The following is a 22,502-nucleotide window of genomic DNA, read 5'->3' as shown; positions in this document are numbered from 1 at the left end:
ATGACCCAATATTCAATATGCAGTATCTTAGGTGAGCAGATATATGCACAACCCAAAGACAACACATTGGCAGTGACACGCTGTAAAACGCATCTTCCATTATTTGCAAGGCACAAAGTCTTATGGCTTGATGTTTCCCAGAGGGAGTGACTTGCAAATTCATGCTTACAATCATTCAGATTGGGTTGGACTCTGATACCAAGCAATACACTAGTGGTATTTGTTTCTTTATGGGCAAAGCTTGCATTTCTTGGCTGAGCAAGAAGCAATCTACAGTGGCTACTTACTCATGTGAAGCTGAGTACAGGGCAACTTTTCGACAATTGAATGTGTTTGGTTGTGACGTGCCACTCCCATGGGACCGGGGCTGAAGCTTACTATGTATGATGCACATGAATCAGTGGATGTCACACTTTACAACCAGATTGTTGGATGCCTCATCTATTTGTAATATACACGACCCAATATTCTGTATGCAGTATCTTAAGTGAGCAGATATATGCACAGCCCAAAACTACAGTTAGTGATAAAATAGGACTTTGTCACTTCGACAAAACCCCTCGTCTCTCTTTTGTACTCACTTCATTTCAGTCCACTATTGAGTAGACCTACGTTCAGCTCTCACTCTTGCTCTCCTTCTTTCTCACATATTAGTTCTTCATTGATTGTCATTGTTTGATTTCGTCATGGATTGGAGATGGTTACTCCATTTAAAATACACCTATGGCCTTTAAAGTGGTGATATGAGATTGATAGGAGGCTTTACCCCATTTCACATGGTGATAGGAGGGTTGAAAACTACTCTAGTACATAAGAAAGAGGTAGAGCCTTTAGACAAGCACCAAGAAAGCCAGATTCCTATCAAAGGAAAATTATATACATTGCCATCTTGGAAAAAATCTACTTGGGTGTCCATTTTCACTTCACTCTATTGGTGACTTTTTAATCAAGGTTTTTCTCATATATCTGTGTGATAGTTTACAATCACCAAAACAATATTTGAAATTACACGACTCACTAATATCAAAATTTGATATTTAGAGTCTAAGTGTATGTCAATTTCACATTTGAATTTGGATCACGAGTTTAAGGGATTGTAAGAAAGTAGAAACAACAAATCTTAACATATTTTAGCCATACTATTACGATTCCTAAGGAAATTTCTAAACATTTCAAAAATTTTACTTGCAAATTCATTAAGTAAGATTACTGTTTTCCGCCCTGCTTTGAAAACTTTGCTGGCATCAAAATTTACTCGCAAGGTAGATCTTGAACACCCAACCTCCTATGTGCAATGTTTTAAGCCTTATGGTTTTTGGGTTGCAACGTAGATTGTGTTACAAACAAGTTTTTGGGTTGCAACGTAGATTGTGTTACAAACGGCACATCAACCACAACACCGCATATTTCCCCCACTTGTACTCGTAGCCCTAGACCACCAGCTTTTCTATTCACATATCCAAGGCCAAAGTAATCCCCATTGTCTTTTCTTGTGCAGCTTGTGACCTTCCCAGCCTGATAATACAAAGATAAATTGTCTGAGCTATGACAGGATGACAGACCAAAAATATTTAAAATAGCTACATGGTTTTCTTGCATTCCCTATCAAGCAAACATGATTGTCATCTAAATCATAGAACTTCAATTTCCTACTGACAGAATATAAAATCTCCAAGTTCAGCAACTATGTTGCCTCAATTCAATCAAAGATGACAAGACAATCTGGTTGGTGCATTCTTAATTAAGAGCTGTGATCCCTGATTCCTGGCAGGCAAGAGCCTAAATAAAGCCTTCGCCTCTGCTCCGGTTAATGTACGGGAGATGGCCACTTCGAGCCAGCTGATTGGCTGACTTGCAGGGCTAAAACAAAGCCTGCAAGGCTCAGTGTTACCAAAAAACGCATTTTGGGCATGCGAAACATGAAGAAACATTTTGGCAAAATGTGCATGGATAGGGTGACTATGTCTTTGTAAGTCGTAGACCGACTCTTTGCCTGTAGGCTGTCTTTTGAGGTGCGCACGTGCGCATAATGTGTGTATCTGAGAGCTCTTTTGAGAAAGAGCGATTATTACTTATGAAGTATATATAATTTATATAAATACAATATTTCTACCTGTTTCTAGACGAAATGCCTGTCAAAATCTAGAAATGTTTCTAGAAACATTTCTTGTGACACTGGCAAGGCTTACATCTCCATGCCCTTTGCTTGGGGCCAAGACAGCACCTGTGGAGCTGCCACCTCTTCCCTTTCTTTATCCCTTGTACTTTCACAGCCCGTGAAGGCTTTCCTAGGGTGGCCGTAATCTTGGTAGTGACCTTTGCTGGTCTAGCTAGAGGGGCTCTCTTGGCAGCTCCATCGATTCCCATAGCCGTTACGATTCCCTCTCCCGTTATGTTTCATAGCCGTTACGATTCCCATAGCCGTTATGTTTCTAGAAACATTTCTTGTTGACACTAGCAAGGCTTACATCGCCCTGCCCTTTGCTTGGGGCCAAGACAGTGCCTATGGAGCTGCCGCCTCTTCCCTTTCTTTATCCCTTGTACTTTCACAGCCTATGAAGGCTTTCTTGGGGTGGCTGTGATCTTGGTGGTGACCTTTGCTGGTCTAGCTAGAGGGATCTCTTGGCTCCATCCATTCCCATATTCCCTCTCCCCAAAGGAAAAGCAGCAGTAGTAGACAGTGGGCATAGTGGTGGGCGCATTGTAGGCCTCGCACCCACCACTAGGAGCGAGGTTAGAGCTTGGATCCAGGCGAGCCTAGCATTAGAGGGTAACCACTCACGAAAATGAGGATAGATATGGTTTCCCCAGAATCATGTCCACTTCAAGAAAAGGAGTCATTAAGAAGTTCCTTTGGTCCTAAACGCTCAAATTTCCATTTACGGAATTTTAGGCCTTTGACCATGAATAAATGTTCAGCATCATGGCTTCAGAAAGTTCCCCAAAGTGTCATGCCATCCAATGGTTGAAATTTTGCATGGATAAATTTGACAACTCAAAGTTTACATTTGGAATTTGACAACTCGGTCACTAAGAAGATCTTAATTACAAACATCATCTAAAAAGTTTACATTTGGCCATTCATAAACCCATAGATTTTAAGCACAAAAAGACAGCCAACCAAGAGGACGTTGAAGCTACATTTGCAGCAGGATTACCTTGCCCCTATTCTCTATGTGTGGAGGGACTTTCACACACCTACTTTGAAATCTTACTCTCTACAGCATTAGACTTTCCTAAGCAAGCCAAGAGTACAAGACACTCATAAAATGATACCCACCCGACACTTTCTTATAGATACAACTTCTTTTCTTTCACGAACCTCTTTTTTATTTCTCGACATTTGAGGCATATAAACATAGGGTTGGGAAGGATTTCTTGGAGTTGATTTGTTGGCATCCTTGGGTTCATCACTTTCAATGGCCATTGAAGCTCCTCCTAGACTTCAGAATAGTCTAACCACCATCTAGATTCTTGCCAAATTATCTTGAATTGTCATTCTCCCTCTCGATGGAGCAGCTCCTTGAACAATACACACAAAGGTGGAGGCTGAAAACAGTTTTTCTCTTCTTAGTTATGAAAGCCAAAAGAACTCTAGTACAACGAAATAGGAGAACCCTATATGTGGGTCTCAAACCAAACTCAGCTAACTAAGGTGGCATACTAACTGAGCCACGACTTAGAGTACATAAGGATAGCTGTCATTCAGCTATTATTCGTGGGCGGTGTACCAACCGCATCTGCAATTAACAAGTCGGTGACATAAATGCACAACGGTCGCCCTGGCATATCACGAGTGGAGCTCGATATCTCAACACTGACATGGAGTCACCCTCTTCCATATGTGTATTACTTAAAAGAAAGATACCCTTGCATCATTCCGGGCTGCATACATGCTTTCTAAGATATCCCACGCTGCCTTCGAGGTCTTACATGACCTGATATACGGAATGATAAATCTTTTCACTGAAAGAGAGATGCATGACAAAGCTAAGGCATCCCGTGAATCCCATCTCTTCTGCTCTGGAGTAGTGGCTATAGCTGCACCAACAACTTGTTCTGCAACTGCACTCTGTTCACGACCTCTTCCACCTCCTTGCTGAGGAAGGGTATTAGGTGCCATACCTGCTGGTCGGATCTCACCCCCATTCACATAATCCCATAAATTGCGAGAAATCAGAATATTGCGTACCATAAAACTCCAGAGGGAGTAGTTGGTACCATCCAACTTGTCTTCCTGTGAAAGACCACCGAACTGAAAATCATTCTGATTTTGCTGGGCCATATCTGAGAAAGAGATTTTAGTAGATAAAAGACTGAATTTCCTTACTAGGAATGAAATGCACAACTCCCAAAAAAAACAGCCAAGCACTGACTGTAAATGCAACTCAGATTTCTGCACTTGCACTGTCAGGAATCTGTCCAAGCATCAAAAACTCTCCAGAATCTACCAAAAGTGCTGCAAAACACTTCAAGAAAGGCAGTATGAACTGAAATCTCCAAAATTGCTCTAACAACACAAAAGCCCCAAAATAGGCCCGAAATTGCAACTAGAAAGGGGGAAATTGATCAAAAGCCCCAAATGTTGCAAGAATTGCGCTCTGTCTGCAAAAGCCCCAAATTTCACTGCAAAATTGCAGTGTAATTACAAAATCCCCTAATTTCTTCAAGAAATTGTACTGCAGAATTGAAAGCCCCAAATTTCGAGCTTGAAATTGCAACCAGACAGGGGCAAAAGCACAGAAAGCCCCAAATTTTACAATCTCAGCAGAAAGCCCCAAATTTCAGACCAAATCTGCAGATCTGTCTGCAACGTTTGCTTCACAAGCAACTGTGAATCTGAAAATACCCCAATAATTGCAAAGGACTGCAAATGTCTGCTGGTACAATGAATACAGACGACCAAGTACATATTGTAAAGCAGGTCGTACGGTCGCAAGTACGGACGGGATTGCAAGATGTACAGCGATGGCAGGCTGTATGGAATCAAGACTTGTACGAAAGCAGGTACGATGACCTGTACAAAAGCAGGTACGGACAATGTACGGAAGCAAGTACGGCAAATTCGCGTATGTACGTACGGCGAACTTATGGCATGTACAACTGGTACGGCGCTACTGCAAGTAAGGCTGGTACGGCGCTGCAGTATGGACAACGACTGCTGTACGGCGTGCAATACAGAAACGGAAGCAACAGGTACGGTACGTGCAGGTACGGCAGATACGATACGCGTAGGTGCGGACGAGTACGTGCAGGTACGGCGGAGTACGGCATGTACGGTAGATTACGTCAGGTACGGACGCACTGCCAGCGGAAGGTACGTGCAGGTACAAATTCCGTACAGTCGTACGGACTGTCTTTGGATTGCTTCGAGCTGTATGGACGGGATGTAGCAGCAAGAGCAACAGCAGGAGCGTGGGCTGGAGGCAAGAGCTCAACGAGGCTCTGATACCAAATGTAAGTTTAGGGGAGAGAGAGAGCAAGAGAGAGAGAGCTGAGAGCTGAAGGCTTGAGAGCTTAGTTGCAATAGAAGAGTGTGAGAGTACAACTGAAAAAGTGAGAGATAAGGTTTTGTCCTAGTGACAAAACCTTATGTCCTAGTGACAAAACCTTAGTAGTCACTAACCATAGTTAGTGAACTAACTGCGGTTAGGGGGAAAAACCTCTTAAAGAGGGAAAAGTGCCCCTAAGTAGCTTATTAAATTACATTGGTCACTGCTGAATTATATCTATAATTCTAACAAGGGCAGGCACAAACAGGCCTGAAATGGTCTGTAAAATGGAGGTGACTCCACTGGATCTGAAGCGGCTTGAGAAGAGTCAGTCAACCAGCAGCAAAAACCTCCATAAAATGATTGTTTTATGCTCGTAGTTGGATCGACCTTGTCCTGGACAGTCGCAGCAGCAAACCAGCAACAAATACACCTCTGAAAATGGTCGATCTGCTGCAAAGATAGCAGGAGCAGCTGCAGAGATCCCTTGAAAAGGGGCAGCCTGTTTCAGAATAGCAGTAGCAAGCTATAGGAAGAGGCGCCCGGTTCTGAAATTGAAGGAGAACCCTCTAGGAGACACAGCCTGCTAAAAAAAACAGGTATAGCTGGTCGATTTCGACACAAATGTGGTCACCCTTCCTTGAAGAAGCTCTAGGATTGCTCAGAAAGAGGCGCCTTGGCCTGTAGATGTGGCTGCTGACCAAAATAATACTGGACATTAAGGTTTTGTGTGACAAAAATGAGTTTCTTTGCAATAGAAGTCGTCCCCAAAGATGCAGGAGGGGAGGGGAGGTGCGTGGGAGCAGGGGCAGCCTGCTCTGATACCAAATGTGAGCTTGGCGATGGAGAGAGATCAAAAAGTGGAGCTTTGCTGAATTGAGATTGCAAGAATGAGGTACAAGAGGGCTATCAACATGATAAAACCCTAAAACCCTTGGGTGAGCCTAGGGTGAGTCATAACTGACTGTGGTCAGGGAAAAAGGAAAAAGTGCCCCTAATCCTCCTAATTAACTAATACGTTGGCCACTGCCTTAAAGATTACAATATTTATAACATTGTTGTGGTAGCGGAAAGCCCCAATATATATGGATAGAGTGGCCACATGGGATGAACTAGAGGGCTGTTGAGTTGGGGCTCGACAAATGAGAGTACATGTCGAGCCCCAACTCAACAGCCCTCTAGTTCATCCCATATGTACTCTCCTACTCCCATTTGCAACTTGAGGTTCTCTTGATAACACAGGAAGGTAGCTTTAAGTATATATACAAATTCGTGTGAGAAAGCTGCAAGTGAGACTCCTTCCCTCTCTCCCACTATCTTCACATGGTATCAGAGCCTGGTTCGTGGTAAGGAGCTCAAGAAAGCAAACCAAGTTCGCGGTGTCCTGGTAAGAGGACCAGTGTTGCTTTCCTCTTTCGAGTTTGGGAGCAAATCTCTGCAGGTAGCACAGCCGGAAGTGCAAGAGTGCACTATCTCAGATTGAGACGCCCTTCGCGGTGTGACGTAAGGGCAGTATATGCTGCGGGAGAGGGCATTTCGGGGCCTGTTTTGAAGGCGGAAGTTCTTCGCAGGCACTCAGAAAAACGCCTGGTTTTTGTTGTGCAACCACTGCTCTGCAGGTCGGTAAAAAGTTGCCGCAGAAATTGCATCATATGCCTGTGCGTAGAGATACTGGGAGTTACAGAATCATCCTTATTGCCTGTTGATGCAAAATCGTCACTAGGAAGTGACTGTGTGGTCAAATACCACTTTCGTCAGTTTTGCAAATTTGCCCGTGTGAGGCAGAAGCTGTGTTTTTTGCAATGACAGAATTTTTTACAGTGTTCTGTAATGGCGTCTGATTCTCTTTCACAGATTGTCACTGAAAAGCTTGACAAGAACAACTTCCAAGCATGGAAGTTTAGAATGACGAATTTCCTTATGGGAAAAGGCTATTGGGAGTTCATTACAGGAAATGAAGAAGAACCAGTTCTTCCTAATGTTCCCAATCAACAGGAAATGCAGGCATTTAAAGGATGGCATGAGAGAGCCAGAAAAGTTATGTACTGGCTTTCTATCAGTATTTCGGATTCTATGATTGTGCATATTCAGGATGCAAGTACGCCAAAGGAGGCATGGGATACTTTGGCAAAAATGTACAGCACAAATATGCAAGCCACGAAAATGCAGCTCAAGCAGGAGTTGCACAATGTGCAGAGAGAAAATATGAGCATCAATGACTACCACATGAAGGTGAAGAAAATTGCAGATGCACTTGCTTCCATTGGGTCGCCAGTGGAAGATGATGATCTAGTTTCTGTGACCTTGAATGGTCTAGGAAAGGATTATGCACAGTTCCGGACATCCATTGCCATCCGTGAAAAATTTCCTGATTTTGAGGAGTTGTTTCCTCTTCTAATTTCTGAAGAGCAGAGAAATGGTGGTGCATCTTCTTCATGAGGAACTTCGAAAGAAACTGTCTTCTACTCAAATGCTGAAAGAGGTAGAGGCAGAGGCAGAGGCCGAGGCAAAGGCCAAGGCCGAGATAGAGGAGGCGATCCGGAGGCCGTGATAGAAATCAAAATATGCAGCAAACTCAAGAAAACCAGTCCTATGGAGGAGGACGTGGTAACTCTAGAGGCAGGGGGAGCCAAAGAGGTCGTGGTGGATGGCAGAGAGGCCAAAATGCAAACAGCAATGTTGAATGCTACTGTTGTGGTAAAATGGATCATATGGCTAAAGACTGCTACAAAAAGCAGAATGACATTATGAATGGAAAATTGCAGCAAGGCAATTATGCATCTTCTAGTAGACAGGGTGATGACAGAAATGAGCATCTATTTATGGTGCAACACATGACGAATTCTGTGACAAGTGCAGAAGAAAGAAATGATGTGTGGTATGTTGACTCAGGTGCGTCAAACCACATGACAGGTCATGCAGAATGGATGCAAGATGCAAGGAAGATAGAAAGACCAGGATTTGTGGAGACTCGTGATGATACTGCATATCCTATTGTGCAGATTGGTAAAATTCCTTTGTCTATGCAGGATGGGAAAAAGAAATACCTGTCTGATGTATTTCATGTCCCGAATATCACCAAGAACCTGGTTTCTGTTGGTCAAATGGTTGAGCAAGGCTTGCAGGTCAGATTTAATCCTCATGGATGCTTTATTGAGGATATAAAAAATAACGGTCGCTTGATAGCAAAAGGAAAGAAGAAGGGCAGGATGTTTACGTTGGATGCGGACATGCCTGAATTGAGTGCAGCAATGTTTGCACATGGCACCGGTGTAGTTGCAGATATTGATATCTGACATAAACGCATTGGTCATGTTAATGTACAGCGACTTAAATCAATGCATGCCCAAAACATTGTTGCAGGATTGCCTAAATTCAAGGTTGCAGAAATGCATAAGGTATGTGAAGCCTGTCAATTTGAAAAACAGGCAAGAAAACCATTTCCTAGGCATGTTCAAGAGAGTAAGAAGCCATTGGAATTAATCCACTCTGATGTGTGGACTACTAAAGCTGCATCTATTGGAGGCTGTCATTATTTTGTCACTTTTATTGATCACTACAGCAGAAAAGTTTGGGTGTATTTTATGAAAAAGAAAAGTGAAGTGTTTGGGCACTTCAAAGCTTTTAAAGCTATGGTTGAAAAAGAAACAGGCCTGCAAATAAAATGCCTAAGGTCAGATGGAGGGGGAGAGTACCTCTCAAATGAGTTTGCAAGGTTCCTGCAGGAGCATGGCATAAAGCAGCAATATTCATGCAGTCATACCCCATAGCAAAATGGACTTGCAGAAAGGAAAAACATGCATATTAGAGAGGTATATGTCCATGCTAAATAAAAAAGACCTACTAGATTATTATTGGGCTGAAGCAGTTGCTACAGCAGTTTACATAATGAACAGGACTCCCACTGCAGCAATACATGGCATGACGCCAGAGAAGATGTATACTGGTAGGAAACCAAATATTTCTCATTTGAAAATTTTTAGTTACATTGCCTATGCTCATGTGCCAGATGAGTTGAGGTCCAAGTTGGATCCAAAAGCTGAGAAGTGCATCTTTATTGGTTATTCTCTGCAGCAGAAAGAGTATAGATGCTATAACCCTTCTACTCGTAAGTTTACAGTGAGCAGAGATGTTTTTTATGAGATGAGCAGCTGGTATAAACCAGTAAATGTGATGATTGATGTAGATGCACAAAATGGTAATGTTGCACAGAATTCGCAGCAGCAATCACAAACTATTAGTGGACCTGCAGTGTCCTCTAGCAGTGGTTCACATACTTCGCCATGGACAGGCAGATTGAGATCAGGAGAATCTCCTCACAGCAATGCAGATAGTGGTATGCAGGTATCACGAAAAGGTAAAGAGAAGGTAGATCAGCCCATGTTTGATGTGAATGCAGGTTACTCTTATCTGGATGGTGAATCCAGTAGCTCAGATTAGAGCATTGATGATGAGTTGGGTATTCCTTCTGTTGTTACACCTGGAGTAAGGAAGACCAGGGATGTTTTGAGAGCACCTGCAAGTGAGCCTATTTTGCGCAGGTCTACCAGAGCTAGATACCTTGTGGATAGGCTGAAATATGATGGATTTACAGCCATTCACCATGCCTATATGGTCAAAGTGATACAGGAACCAGAACCCGCTTCTTTTGAGCAAGCCATGGGAAAACAAAAATGGGAGAAAGCCATGGATGAAGAAATGGATGCCTTGGAAGCAAATGCTACATGGGAATTGGTGCCTTTGCCTAAAGACAAGAATGCAATTGGCTGTAAGTGGGTTTATAAGATCAAGCACAATGCAGATGGTTCTGTGAACAGATACAAGGCAAGAATTGGGATTGAGCTCAAGGGGGAGTGTTGAGATATCGAGCTCCACTCGTGATATGCCAGGGCGACCGTTGTGCATTTATGTCACCGACTTGTTAGCTGCAGATGCGGTTGGTACACCGCCCACGAATAATAGCTGGATGACAACTATCCTTATGTACTCTAAGTCGTGGCTCAATTAGTATGCCACCTTAGTTAGTTGAGTTTGGTTTGACACCCACATATAGGGTTCTCCTATTTCTTTGTACTAGAGTTCTTTTGGCTTTCACAACTAAGAAGAGAAAAACTGTTTTCAGCCTCCACCTTTGTGTGTATTCCCCCATTGTGTGTGAGAAAGCTGCAAGTGAGACTCCTTCCCTCTCTCCCACTATCTTCACAGTCAGTCCACCTCACAAAGCTACAGGATCTCAGAGAGCAATTATTGAACATAGATGAGATTATTCCTGATTTAGAGATGATAACTACCACTCTGAATTCTCTTCCTGATTCTTATCTCAGCTTTCATACCTCGCTGCACTTATCATTGGGGGGGGGTGCAAATCCTCTCACCTTTCATGAGTTGATAGGACTTCTGCTTCAGGAAGAGCAGACCAGGAAAAACTTGGCTTCACGTGCAGGTGAACAAGCTATGCTCTCAAAGTTCAAGTCAAAAACAAAGGGACAGGCAAAGACATCAGTAAATCAGCCTTCCAGTGGGTCAAGACAGCCTTCACAAAAGGCTAAAAATGATGCAAGTAAGCCCAAGAAGAAGGGTTTTTGTCATTACTGCAAAAAGCCAGGTCATCACATTGCAGAATGCAGGAAAAGGCTTGCAAAAGAGAAGAAAAAAAGCTCCGGTATGGCTGTTTCAGATTCAGCTCCTCATCCATCTGACAGTGGGGATGCTACAGCCAACTTTGTTGGACAGGATTATGCCTTTTTATCTTGCATTTCAGATTCTAGGCTGGCTGCTCCAGATGCCCGGGATAGTACAGCCACTTGTAATGATGATACATATGCATTTTTGACTTGCAGTTATGACTCTTCCACGGATGCATCTGCTTTCAGTGTCAATGAAACACTGAATACTTGGTATTTTGACAGCGGTGCATCCAAGCATATCACTTCTAAGAAGTGTCTCTTTACTTCCTTGCATCCACCTCCCGTTGGTAAGAAAGTCACTTGTGCCAATAACTCGCCATATTCAGTACGTGGCACAGGAGAAGTTCAGCTCACTGCCATTGATGGCCGTTGGTAAGAAAGTCACTCGTCCCAATAACTCGCCATATTCAGTACGTGGCACAGGAGAAGTTCAGCTTACTGCCATTGATGGCTCAGTTTTCAGACTTTCAGATGTCTTATATGTGCCTGGTATCACCAAGAATCGTCTTTCAGTGTCCACTCTTAACAGGGCTGGATTTCAGGTCATCTTTGAGGATGACAAATGTGCTGTCCGAGACAGGGAAAGTGATTATGCCTTGAGATTATCTGGTACTCTGCTGCGTGGGCTTTTTCAGCTTGATCTTTTTGAGAAAAGAGCAGCCCATGCTCTTGCGATTTCTACTCCTACTGCTGCCATGCAGAATGCAGAATTATGGCATGCCCGATATGGCCACATGCATTACAAAAGCTTCATGACACTTCAGAAGCACTCTATGGTTGATGCATTGCCACCTCTTGAGATACCTCCTCCACATGCCTGTGAAGGGTGCATTTTAGGCAAGATGCATAGATTCCCCTTCAAAAAGGATGGTTCAGTTAAAGCTGTACGCAAATTACAGCTTATACACAGTGATGTCTGTGGTCTCATGAGGACTCCATCATTGGGTGGTCATCTCTACTTTGTTACTTTTATTGATGATTACTCCAATTTCACTTGGGTCTTTGGGCTGAAGCGCAAATCAGAAGTGTTCATGGTGTTTAAACACTTTTCAGCCATGGTTGAAAATGAAACCGAACTCAAGATACAAACATTGCGCACAGATAGAGATGGGGAATACTTGTCTACAGATTTTGATGCTTTTCTGAAAGGCAAGGGTATTGTGCATCAGCTCACAGTGAGGCTGACCCCTCAGCAAAATGGCAAAGCTGAGAGGAAAAATAGAACTCTTATGGAGATGGACAGATGTATGCTGAAAAGCAAACACATGCCTCACAAATTCTGGCTTGAAGGTCTGATGTGTGCCAACTACATTTTAAATCGGGCTCCCATTAAGGCTTTGAAAACAAAAACTCCCTATGAGGTCTGGAATGGGAGAAAGCCTTCAGTGGATCATTTCCGAGTCTTTGGATGCCTTGCATATGCTCATGTGCCAGTTGAATTTAGGCACAAGTTGTCAGATAAGGCAATTTGTTGGGTACAGTGCAGAAAGCAAGGGGTACCGTCTCTACAACCTGCTACACGCAAGATCATTGTTAGTAGAGATGTGATATTTGCAGAAAATTCAGCTCACACTCAGGCTGAATTTCATATGGCTTCTTCAGAGGATGTTTTTGAGGGGTTACTACCCATTGCTTTGGGTTCCCCTGCTGATATTTCTGATGCAAATCAGAATTTAAAGCCACCTCCCGATGCTCCAGTTCAGCCTCAAGATGTCTTGCCACCTCCACAGGTAGTGGAACAGGTGGTTCAGCAAGAAATTGCAGACATACATGCAGCAAAAACAGTCCCAAACTGGCTGTTACAGACTCTCAGAGAGAGTAAAATTGATGCTCCATTACCAAGTAGGACTCGCAGTGCAGCAAGCCACATGGAAGGTGCTAATTCAGTGGAATCAAGATATGTAGGTACTCTTCTCGATGAGGAGCAGCCTGCAACATTCGAAGAAGCAAAGGACAATGTGCATTGGATGAACGCCATGCACGATGAGTTGCAGTCCATTAAGAAAAATCAGACTTGGGATGTTGTAGACTTGCCACCAGGTAAACATGCCATTGGCACACGATGGGTTTTCAAGGTGAAATGGAAGCCAGATGGCTCCATTGACAGATACGAGGCAAGGCTGGTTGCTATGGGCTATGCTCAGAAAAAGGGCATAGATTATGAGGAGACTTTTGCTCCTACATCCCGAATGACCACCATCCGATTTGTTATTGCAATGGCTACACATTTTGAGTGGAATGTTCATCAATTGGACATAAAAACAGCCTTCTTAAATGGAGACTTGCGGGAAGAGGTTTATGTCAAACAACCTCCAGGCTTTGAAATTACAGCAAATGCACTTCAGGTATGCAAGCTAAACAAAGCTTTGTATGGGCTGAAACAGGCCCCTCGTGCATGGTATGCCAAGATTCATGCCTTTTTGACTAGCAAGGGACTGCACGATAGTCCTACTGAGAGCACCCTCTACATCAAGCTGGATGGGGGGGAAATTTTAGTCATCCTTCTTTATGTCGATGACTTACTGCTCACAGGGTCCAATGAAGATAATATTGCAGATTTCAAAGCTGATTTGCAGACCACCTTTGACATGTCAGATTTGGGGCTGCTTCACTTTTATTTGGGGATCCAGTTCTCTCAAGAGAAACGTGGCACTGATATGTCTCAGTCCAAGTATGTGCAGAAACTCTTGGACAGATTTAACATGCATGATTGTAAGCCCATAGCCACTCCCATGGAACCGGGGCTGAAACTCACAATGCATGATGCACGAAAATCAGTTGCCACATCTTACAGTCAGGCTGTTGGATGCCTCATATATCTCTGCAACACTAGACCTGATATTCAGTTTGCAGTATCTCAGGTGAGCAGGTATATGCACAGCCCAAAAACTATGCATTGGCAGGCAGTTAAGCGCATCTTCCGTTATTTGCAGGGCACAAAGTCTTTTGGCTTGTTATTTCCCAGGGGGGGTGACTTGCAGATGCAGGCCTACAGTGATTCAGATTGGGCTGGTGATTATGACACTAGGCAGTCCACTAGTGGCAATTGTTTCTTTTTGGGTAAATCTTGCATTTCCTGGCTGAGCAAGAAACAATCTACAGTGGCTACCTCATAATGTGAAGCTGAGTACAGGGCAGCTTTCACAGCAACAGTTGAATGTGTCTGGCTGCGACGTCTATTTGCTGATATTCATCTGTCTTTGGAGGGTCCTTCTCCAATTCTCACTAATAGTCAGAGTGCCATTGCAGTGGCAAAGAATCCAGTGTTTCATGCTCGCACGAAGCACATTGAGGTTCACTATCACTACGTCAGAGAGAAGTTGCATGCAGGAGAGATCAGTATGATCTTTGTGTCCACACATGACAACGTTGCAGATATTTTCACCAAAGCACTACCACGTGAAAAGTTTGAGGCATCTCGCATTGCCCTGAACTTATATCCGTTTGGTGATTGATCAGCCTTGTACATGACATTGGCACTGAAGGGGGGTGTTAGAATTATAGATATAATTCAGCAGTGACCAATGTAATTTAATAAGCTAGTTAGGGGCACTTTTCCCTCTTTAAGAGGTTTTTCCCCCTAACCGCAGTTACTTCACTAACTATGGTTAGTGACTACTAAGGTTTTGTCCTAGTGACAAAACCTTATCTCTCACTTTTTCAGTTGTACTCACACTCTTCTATTGCAACTAAGCTCTCAAGCCTTCATCTCTCAGCTCTCTCTCTCTTGCTCTCTCTCTCCCCTAAACTTACAGCCCTTGCTGGCCCAACCATTTTTCGGGTAAAGAAACAACTACTGCACACTGTTTACTATCAAAACAGAGCTGATTTTTAGCAAAACAAGAGCATTTCTTGTCAAAACTTGTCGCCTGCCTTCAGTTCAAACATGAACACATTTGGAGGGCTTTACTGTAGAGATTCTCCTTAAACAGTTCTGTGAGTCTCTGTTCGAGTTACTTTGGGGCCATTTCTTGGGAAGGCAGAGTCTAAATAGCAAATTTCTGCCAGTGTACTTGCTATACACCTTCGTGGTGATATCCCTGGTAAGGATTTATTCCTTTGTTGCTCACATTTGGAGTTAGTCTGTTTCTCATTTGATCGAAATTGTTGGCCCTTGTGCCCTAGGGATTCGACTTTTCAGGTACAATCGTTGGGTAAAGTGTTATGTTTGATCCAAGCATTGGCTTGTTTGGGGCTGATTTAATTCTTTTTGGAGCTATTCAAACAGTCCATTTTAAGGCTGCATTTGCCTAGCCAAGTATTGGCTTGTGGAACAATGCTTTGTTGTGGTTGCAATATAATTCACAGCACGTGTATTTTTGGGACTATGTGCTTTCATCTTTGAAGATGGCTCAGAATCAAAATCAGAGTCCGGGTGAGGTTTTTGGATTTTTGGTTTAGGATGATAATTAGATGGCACCAATTATTCTCTTGGAGCTTTATGTGGGGTTTTGTTACATGTGAAGATGCATGTCCAAGAGATGCTGTCGATGCTCGTCGTATACCTCAGCAAGGAGGCAATCCCCATGGACAGCAGGCTCAGGTGAGGCCAATTGTACAAGTTGCACCTACTGCCCCTACACACGACCATAGGACATGCCAAGGATGCTAAGGCTTGTCTCTCATTGCCTTGTTTGTAAAGAGGGTACTCGTAGCTCATATCCGATCCTTCAAGACTTTCAAGCAAGCTTGGGATACCTTGGAGAATATGTATCATGCAAAGAATGAGGCCAGGGTCTCTTTCTTAAAAACAGAACTTGATAATGTAAAGATGTTGAAGGGTGATTCAATGTTAGATCATTTGACTAAATCCGAAGCTTAGAGAAGAGCTATTGAGCATTGATGAAGTCACACCTGATAGCCAGCCTATACCTACAACTCTGAATTCTTTACCAAAAAAGTATTTGGGTTTTTATACTTTTCTGAATTTGTCCATGAGGGGTGGTACAGTTCCCTCATGTTTTGGGAGCTTGTGGGGCTTCTGTTGTATGCAGGAAGAACAGACACTGGAAAACATGTTAAGGTGCAAGATGATGGCCAAGTCTTGTTGCCTAGAGGCGAAAATAAGCGCCACTTTTGTGGCTGTCATTCCAGGACTGATTCAGCTCAGCCATTAAAGAAAATCTCAAAAAATGCATATCGACCCAAGAAAAAAGGTAAATGCCATTATTGCAAAAAGCCTGGAGACCAACTAAATGAATGTAGGAAAAGGTTGGGGAAAAAAAGGAAAAAGAGAGAAGCTGGAATGATAGGCACGTGGATGGTAGAGAGAGAATCAGCCAAGCATGAGCTTGAGGGATGGTTTGCACAGAGCCTCAACTCCCTCACCCAGGTATGTACAGTTTTTTGGGACAGGGATGCCCCTAAGGTTTCAATTTTTCCATCGAGCCCTTGGAGCCTTTTGCTCTAGACATTACAGATTGGGGTTCCGATGCCTTCCTTAGCCAAAGACAGTGGAGATTCTGAACTAATGGCGTCTTGGACTTGCTTGACTGACAAAGGATCACGTTAGTGGGCTCCTTGGACAAGGACTTGACCATCCACACAGTACTAGTCATTGCGGATCAAAATGGATCGCGGTTGTGTCTCTGGTTGTGGAAGGGTGGCAACTGCATGAGGTGAAGTGGGATCCGAGAGAGTGGTTTTGGCCTTCATAGGTAGGACACTCGAAGAGGGGTGTTGAGGTGCCCTTCCTCTCGTACACAACATGCATTGGGCGTTGTCTCCAGGTGAGGCAACTACTTGGACTCCTTCAAGAGAGCGGCACTGGATTAAGCAGCAGGTGCCCCAAGAGGTCATCTCCAAAATTTGGCCGCATTTGTGAACCAACCGTGTACCACGGAAGATTATATATTTCATCTAGATGGTTGCTCACGTAGGGTTGCTCATTGGCCCACAGCTGGCGCAGATGCACGTCGATGGGAGGTGAGATGCCGGATAGTGATCTCGAGCCATCCCACATTCTCCACATAGCTGCCCTGTAGCATAGAGGATATGGCAAGTGAAACCAGACCAAAAACCCTAAAACGAATCTATATTCAGCTTTGAAACCCTAAAAACGAATCACTGCTGGTAGAAACGCAGCCTGGATCTTCGATTCGCCACAGATAATCACCAAGATAGATTTCGCAGATAACAGGGGAAAACAGCATCTAGTAGCTTAATCTAACGATGAGCAGCAGCAGATTTCTTCTGGAAATCAAAACGAACCGAGAGACGGAGAGAACGAACAGAGATTGCTACTTTCAATATTTTTGCAATACTTCACAGAACTTCGCGATAGAAACTGGAGAACACAAACTGAAATCTGAAACTCAGAATTGCAGCACTTATCTCAAAGATTCTTCGCGATAGAACAAAGGGAGAGAAGGAGACGCAGCACACGCAACACTAGGGCCCAGAAATAAGGGCTGGACCCCCCCGAAGGTCTTTATTGCAATAGAATAATACTTTGTACAATTGGCTCTGAAAAGAGCATGAAACTGAGTACAACTCTTGAATGAATCTGGGAGGCCCGGCGCCTTTCTTTTATAGACTAGGCCTAGCAAAAAGCTAGGGCCTGCTTTCTAAAAGCTACTTTTACAAAAAAACCAAGCTTTTTAGGCTTTCTTTTTAAATCTGGTGCTTTTGGTTCCTTTTTTATCTCGTGGGCCCTCCTTTTTAAGAGGTGTCTCCCTTGTCCATGCTTTTAGGCCTCGTGGGACCTAGCTTTTGTGCTTTTCTTCCCACTCTTCGGTTCTTTTTGCACTCTCTTAGGTCCTACACACTGCACAAATAAGTTCCAACACTTTAACCCATTAGAGGTTAGCGAAATGCATCATTCCTAGTTCTTGGACTAATCCTAGTCCCTTGTGGGCGTCCCCACAGTTCTCTTTTACCAATGCAAAGCAAAAGTAAAAGTAGTAAAACTTATTCTAGTGAACCAAAGTCAGTTTTCTTTGACCACAATCAAGCTAATAAAGACTCTTCTTTATTTCTTGGGAGAAATACCAATTGGTGACATCCCCTCAGCTTCTATTCAGGTGTCCTCAACTAAAAAGCTTCTTGATACAGCTGCAAAACTTGAGGATACCTCCTTTTTGGGTAGGTATCAATTGCCTAACAGTTCTGATACTTGGCAAGATACCTACATATAAACTTGCCTCTGGGTGCTTTTCTTCTCTGTGCGGTACACAGTCTGTTCTTGTTGGAGGATCTCCTCCATCTCTTCCACCTAAAGTGGATCTTGGAATCTGGTAACTTCCGATCATTGACTTAGATCGGTCTTGTGGCATTCTCTGCTCCTTTTGGCCGACGGGCCTTCCAGGGCACTAGAGAGCCACAAGCCTCTATTTCTGCATCTAAAACACTTGCTTTCCACATGGAGATTCTTGCTTTTCTGCATTTCCTGCTCTTTAAGAGCACTAGGCAGCCATAGGCCCTTCTTTTTCTTGGCGTTTCTTGCTCTTTAAGAGCACTAGGCAGCCAAGGGCTGGACCCCCCCGAAGGTCTTTATTGCAATAGAATAATACTTTGTACAACTGGCTCTGAAAAGAGCATGAAGCTGAGTACAACTCTTGAATGAATCTGGGAGGCCCGGGGTCTTTCTTTTATAGACTAGGCCTAGCAAAAAGCTAGGGCCTGCTTTCTAAAAGCTACTTTTACAAAAACACCAAGCATTTTTGGCTTTCTTTTTAAATCTGGTGCTTTTGGTGCCTTTTTTATCTCGTGGGCCATCCTTTTAAAGAGGTGCCCCCCTTGTCCATGCTTTTAGGCCTTGTGGGACCTGGCTTTTGTGCTTTTCTCCCCACTCTTCGGTTCTTTTTGCACTCTCTTAGGTCCTACACATTGCACAAACAACTTCCAACACTTTAACCCCATTAGAGGTTAGCGAAATGCATGCATTCCTAGTTCTTGGACTAATCCTAGTCCCTTGTGGGCGTCCCCACACTTCTCTTTTACCAATGCAAAGCAAAAGTAAAAGTAGTAAAACTTATTCTAGTGAACCAAAGTCTATTTTCTTTGACCATACAAGCTAATAAACACTCTTCTTTATTTCTTGGGAGAAATACCAATTGGTGGCATTCCCTCGGCCCTCCAAAGCATAGCCAAGATGCAGAGGACGCAACGGGACTTCACTCTAGCATGGCTGATGGAGGGGTGATCACAACATCAACCTAATCACACAAGCCTATAGGATTCAGGGATAGAGGGCCTTCCAGATCGAGGTACAAGATGCAACTCCTCCATCCCAACAGCGTCTTGTTTCTTTTACTAAAGAACAATACATGGAACATCTAGGTTGCTTGTTGTTGCATCCTGGTGATGAAAGGCCACCAAGTCCCCCGGTAGCCACTCTCATTTCCTTTTGACAAGATATTTTCTACACATTGCACACGATATGGGAGCGTGAAATGTTAGGATCTTGAAAGAACTGCTGGGAAGCGTTTCTACAATGCTTGGCTTGTAAGTGTCTTCTATGTACTCATTGAGTGACACATCCGCATGATGTATAGTCTTCCACCCTAGTTGTTGGCCCTTGTTTCAGAGATGTCTTTTCGATGCCTTATGGGTATAAGAGACAAATACAACAAAAAATAGATCCTAATAGGCACCATGGATCGTGTGAGGGCTCGCTAAGGTGCTTATTGAGTGCTATAATAAAACCAAAATCCAAAACCCAAAATCCAGAGAGAACAAAATATCTACAATCTAGAAGTACCACCTAGGATCCTCGTGCCTTGACAGTCCAAGAGTGCTTTTCATAGCGCGGTCTTCCGTTGGGATACGACTCATATCTACCTCTCTCAAATCATCCCTCGATGTGGTGGGGGGTGTGGCTGTCATGTGCACGGATCGGTATCTGACGTGTACTAGTTACACAGAACTAGCTCAGGTTAGCCTGGGGAGGCTTAGAGCTAGGCAGGCTTGATTCTCGGGTTGAGTGGCAAGGGTACGAACTATTTATAGGTCTTCGCTATTTTTGGCGCCGGGGCCCGAGTCTATAAAAGAGGCCCAGGGGGTTCAGTTCTCAGTGTGCAGTTGGGAGCAAGTCTCGTTCCCAGGTGCTAGGTCTGATCCTGGATTGTGTCGCGGACGCGCGCCTGCATCTTAGCGTAGCCCAAGGCCCAGTGGCAGATCCAGGGCTTCACAGCGCCACCTGGTGGTATGGGACACCAGGCTGGTTGGGATCTGATTGGGAGTTCGTGCCAGTAGCTCAGCTCGTGGCTCGGGGGGACATCTTCTGATTCGGGATCACATCCCGTAGATGTCACGGTTGGGTGGTGAGCAGCCTGCTCAGTTCTGATGTTGTGTGTGGTTATTTTGCAGATCAGGGGTTTCAGGAGTGCTGGGATGTGTCAGTTGGTATCAGAGCCAACTCCTGAGGTAGGAACTTCTAATGCGAGAAATTTGACGAATTTCTCTTCCAGGTATGCCCTAAAATTCGAGATTTCCTGCTGCGTTTTCGCTGGCTACCTGGGGTAGAAGGGGTGAAGAAATATCTGGAAAAGGAAGAAGAAGAGGAGTGAAATAGAATCGAAATTTCTGAAGGCTATGGAGAGAAGTTTAGAGGGAGGAGAAGGAGAGCAGAAAAGAAGGAGAGAAGTGCAGGAAATAGACAGCAAAGGAGTAGGGGATGCGGAGCTTAGGAAGGGGCGCTGTAGGTGAGGCAGTGTGGCGGGACAGCCTGTGTAAAAGGCTGTCCACAGCCAGCGCAGCAGGCTGTCCACAGCCTGCGCAACAGGCTGCGAACAGCCTGTGCCTAGGGCTGCGTGCAGCCTGCGCTGAAACAAGGTGCTTTTTTCGAAAAAAAAAAGCACCCCTCCAAAGTTGGAGGGGCTCAGGTGCTTTTTTCGAAAAAGCACCCCTCCAAAGCTGGAGGGGCTTAGCCTTTTTTGGAAGCCTAGCTTCCAAATCAGGCAGCCCTGCACCCTACATAGGTGGGGGCTGGGTGCTAGGCTACCCACAAGCAGCCCCAAGATTCGAGAAGTTATCTCGAGTTTCGTGCCAGCCAGCCTCGCCCTTCAGCCCGCGCCCTGTTTCGATCAGCTCCCCTGCATCTGCCCTTGCTTGCGTCAGCCCTGCACAGCTCCCAAAGCTTCCGTACCAGCCCGTACAGCTCCAGCGACAGCCGTACAGCCTGTACGGACTGTCCTGCCTGCTTTTGTACCTGCTGCTGTACCGAACAGCAGCTGCGCCAGCACCTGCAGCCACCGTACGGCCTGCGTCAGCAGCCGTACAGGCCACGTCAGCAGTCCGCACAGCTCCTATTGCAGCCTGCGCATCCGGTTAGCAGGTTCGGGGAGGCACCAGGACTCGTGGTCTTCCGATTTACCAGATTTCAGCATCTCCTTCCGTCAGCTTCATCTGGGACGGTTTTCTTCTGTTCCATCTCCCTCCGTGCTTCGTTTTAGTCAGTTATTTCTCTCCGTTTGTAATCAAATCAGATTTCAGCCATGTCTGATGCTCCAAATCCCGAGTTCACTATGGGAGAGCAGGACTTAGATTACACTCCAGTGGGAGAGGATGATCAGGGTCTCTATGACGACCTGATAACTAAGAAAGCCTTCAGTGAGTTCACGACTGCTCTGGATGGTAAATTTGAGCAGGTCAATGCTAATCAATCGGGGTTGACACAGCAACTCCAAGGGATACAAGCAACTTTGACTCTTCTGGCTAGCACGGTTCAGGCACTCACGCATGTGGATGCCATGGCTTCTGTGCTAGGCCCGAATATCACTCCGGATCCCTTTCCAGGTGACCAAAAATCAAGAACAAAGGAGGTGGTTGACACTTGGTTACACAAGTGGCAAGTTCACTTCCAATTTCACCCCTATCCAGACGAAAAAAAGATTCAACTAGCAGCAGGGTTTATGTCAGGTAAAGCCTTGCTTTGGTGGAAAGAACTCCAGCCTAAGCCTGACACTTGGACAGAATTTGAGGGTATCTTCAGGAAGGAGTTCCTGAAGAAGGAAGATGACTATGATATCGTCGGCAAGCTCAAAGCCCTCGATATGTCAAAATTGAACTTAACTTTTGAAGTTTATCTTCAGAGATTTAGGGATCTACAAACCAGGGCCACCAAAATGGATCCTGTAACCTTGTTAGGTTTTTTCGTGGATGGTTTGCCAGACTCCTATAAGTTACAGATTAAGAATAACAAGTGCACAACATTGCAGGAGGCCATGACATATGCGCGCATATATGATGATACCATGGCCGGAACCAAGGCAACCACAGTTACCGAGACCAGCGGAAAGAACAAACGCAAGTTCTTTCAGCATGCAACTGGTATTGGGGAGACGAAGTCTACGGACAACGCCTCCAGGAAAAGCTTAACTCC

At 44.4% G+C, this 22,502-nt stretch overlaps 1 protein-coding gene across 3 annotated transcripts in view; it reads right to left on the bottom strand.

The window, feature by feature from the left end:
* Positions 1-970: 970 nt before the first annotated feature.
* The window catches only part of LOC147886581 (Glycine cleavage T-protein family), a 147,244-nt gene continuing 125,712 nt past the window's right edge, over positions 971-22,502 (bottom strand). The window contains exons 12-13 of one of the 3 annotated variants that reach the window (XM_087395456.1): positions 1,332-1,515; positions 971-1,296 (exon numbers count right to left, since the gene is read on the bottom strand). In XM_087395456.1, the coding sequence (XP_087251582.1) occupies positions 1,286-1,296; positions 1,332-1,515 (195 nt within the window). In that variant the 3' untranslated portion in view covers positions 971-1,285. Of the gene's footprint in view, positions 1,312-1,331; positions 1,516-22,502 lie in introns of all 3 variants that reach the window. The other 2 variants (XM_087395457.1, XM_087395458.1) reach the window with 2 other exon arrangements.

The sequence above is a fragment of the Dipteris shenzhenensis genome, chromosome 24, assembly GCF_047967505.1.
Source record: "Dipteris shenzhenensis isolate YYH24624 ecotype China chromosome 24, Dip_SZ_1.0, whole genome shotgun sequence".
Classification (NCBI taxonomy): domain Eukaryota; kingdom Viridiplantae; phylum Streptophyta; class Polypodiopsida; order Gleicheniales; family Dipteridaceae; genus Dipteris; species Dipteris shenzhenensis.
Note: the sequence above shows the minus strand (reverse complement) of the source record. Positions and strands in the feature narration are given on the sequence as shown.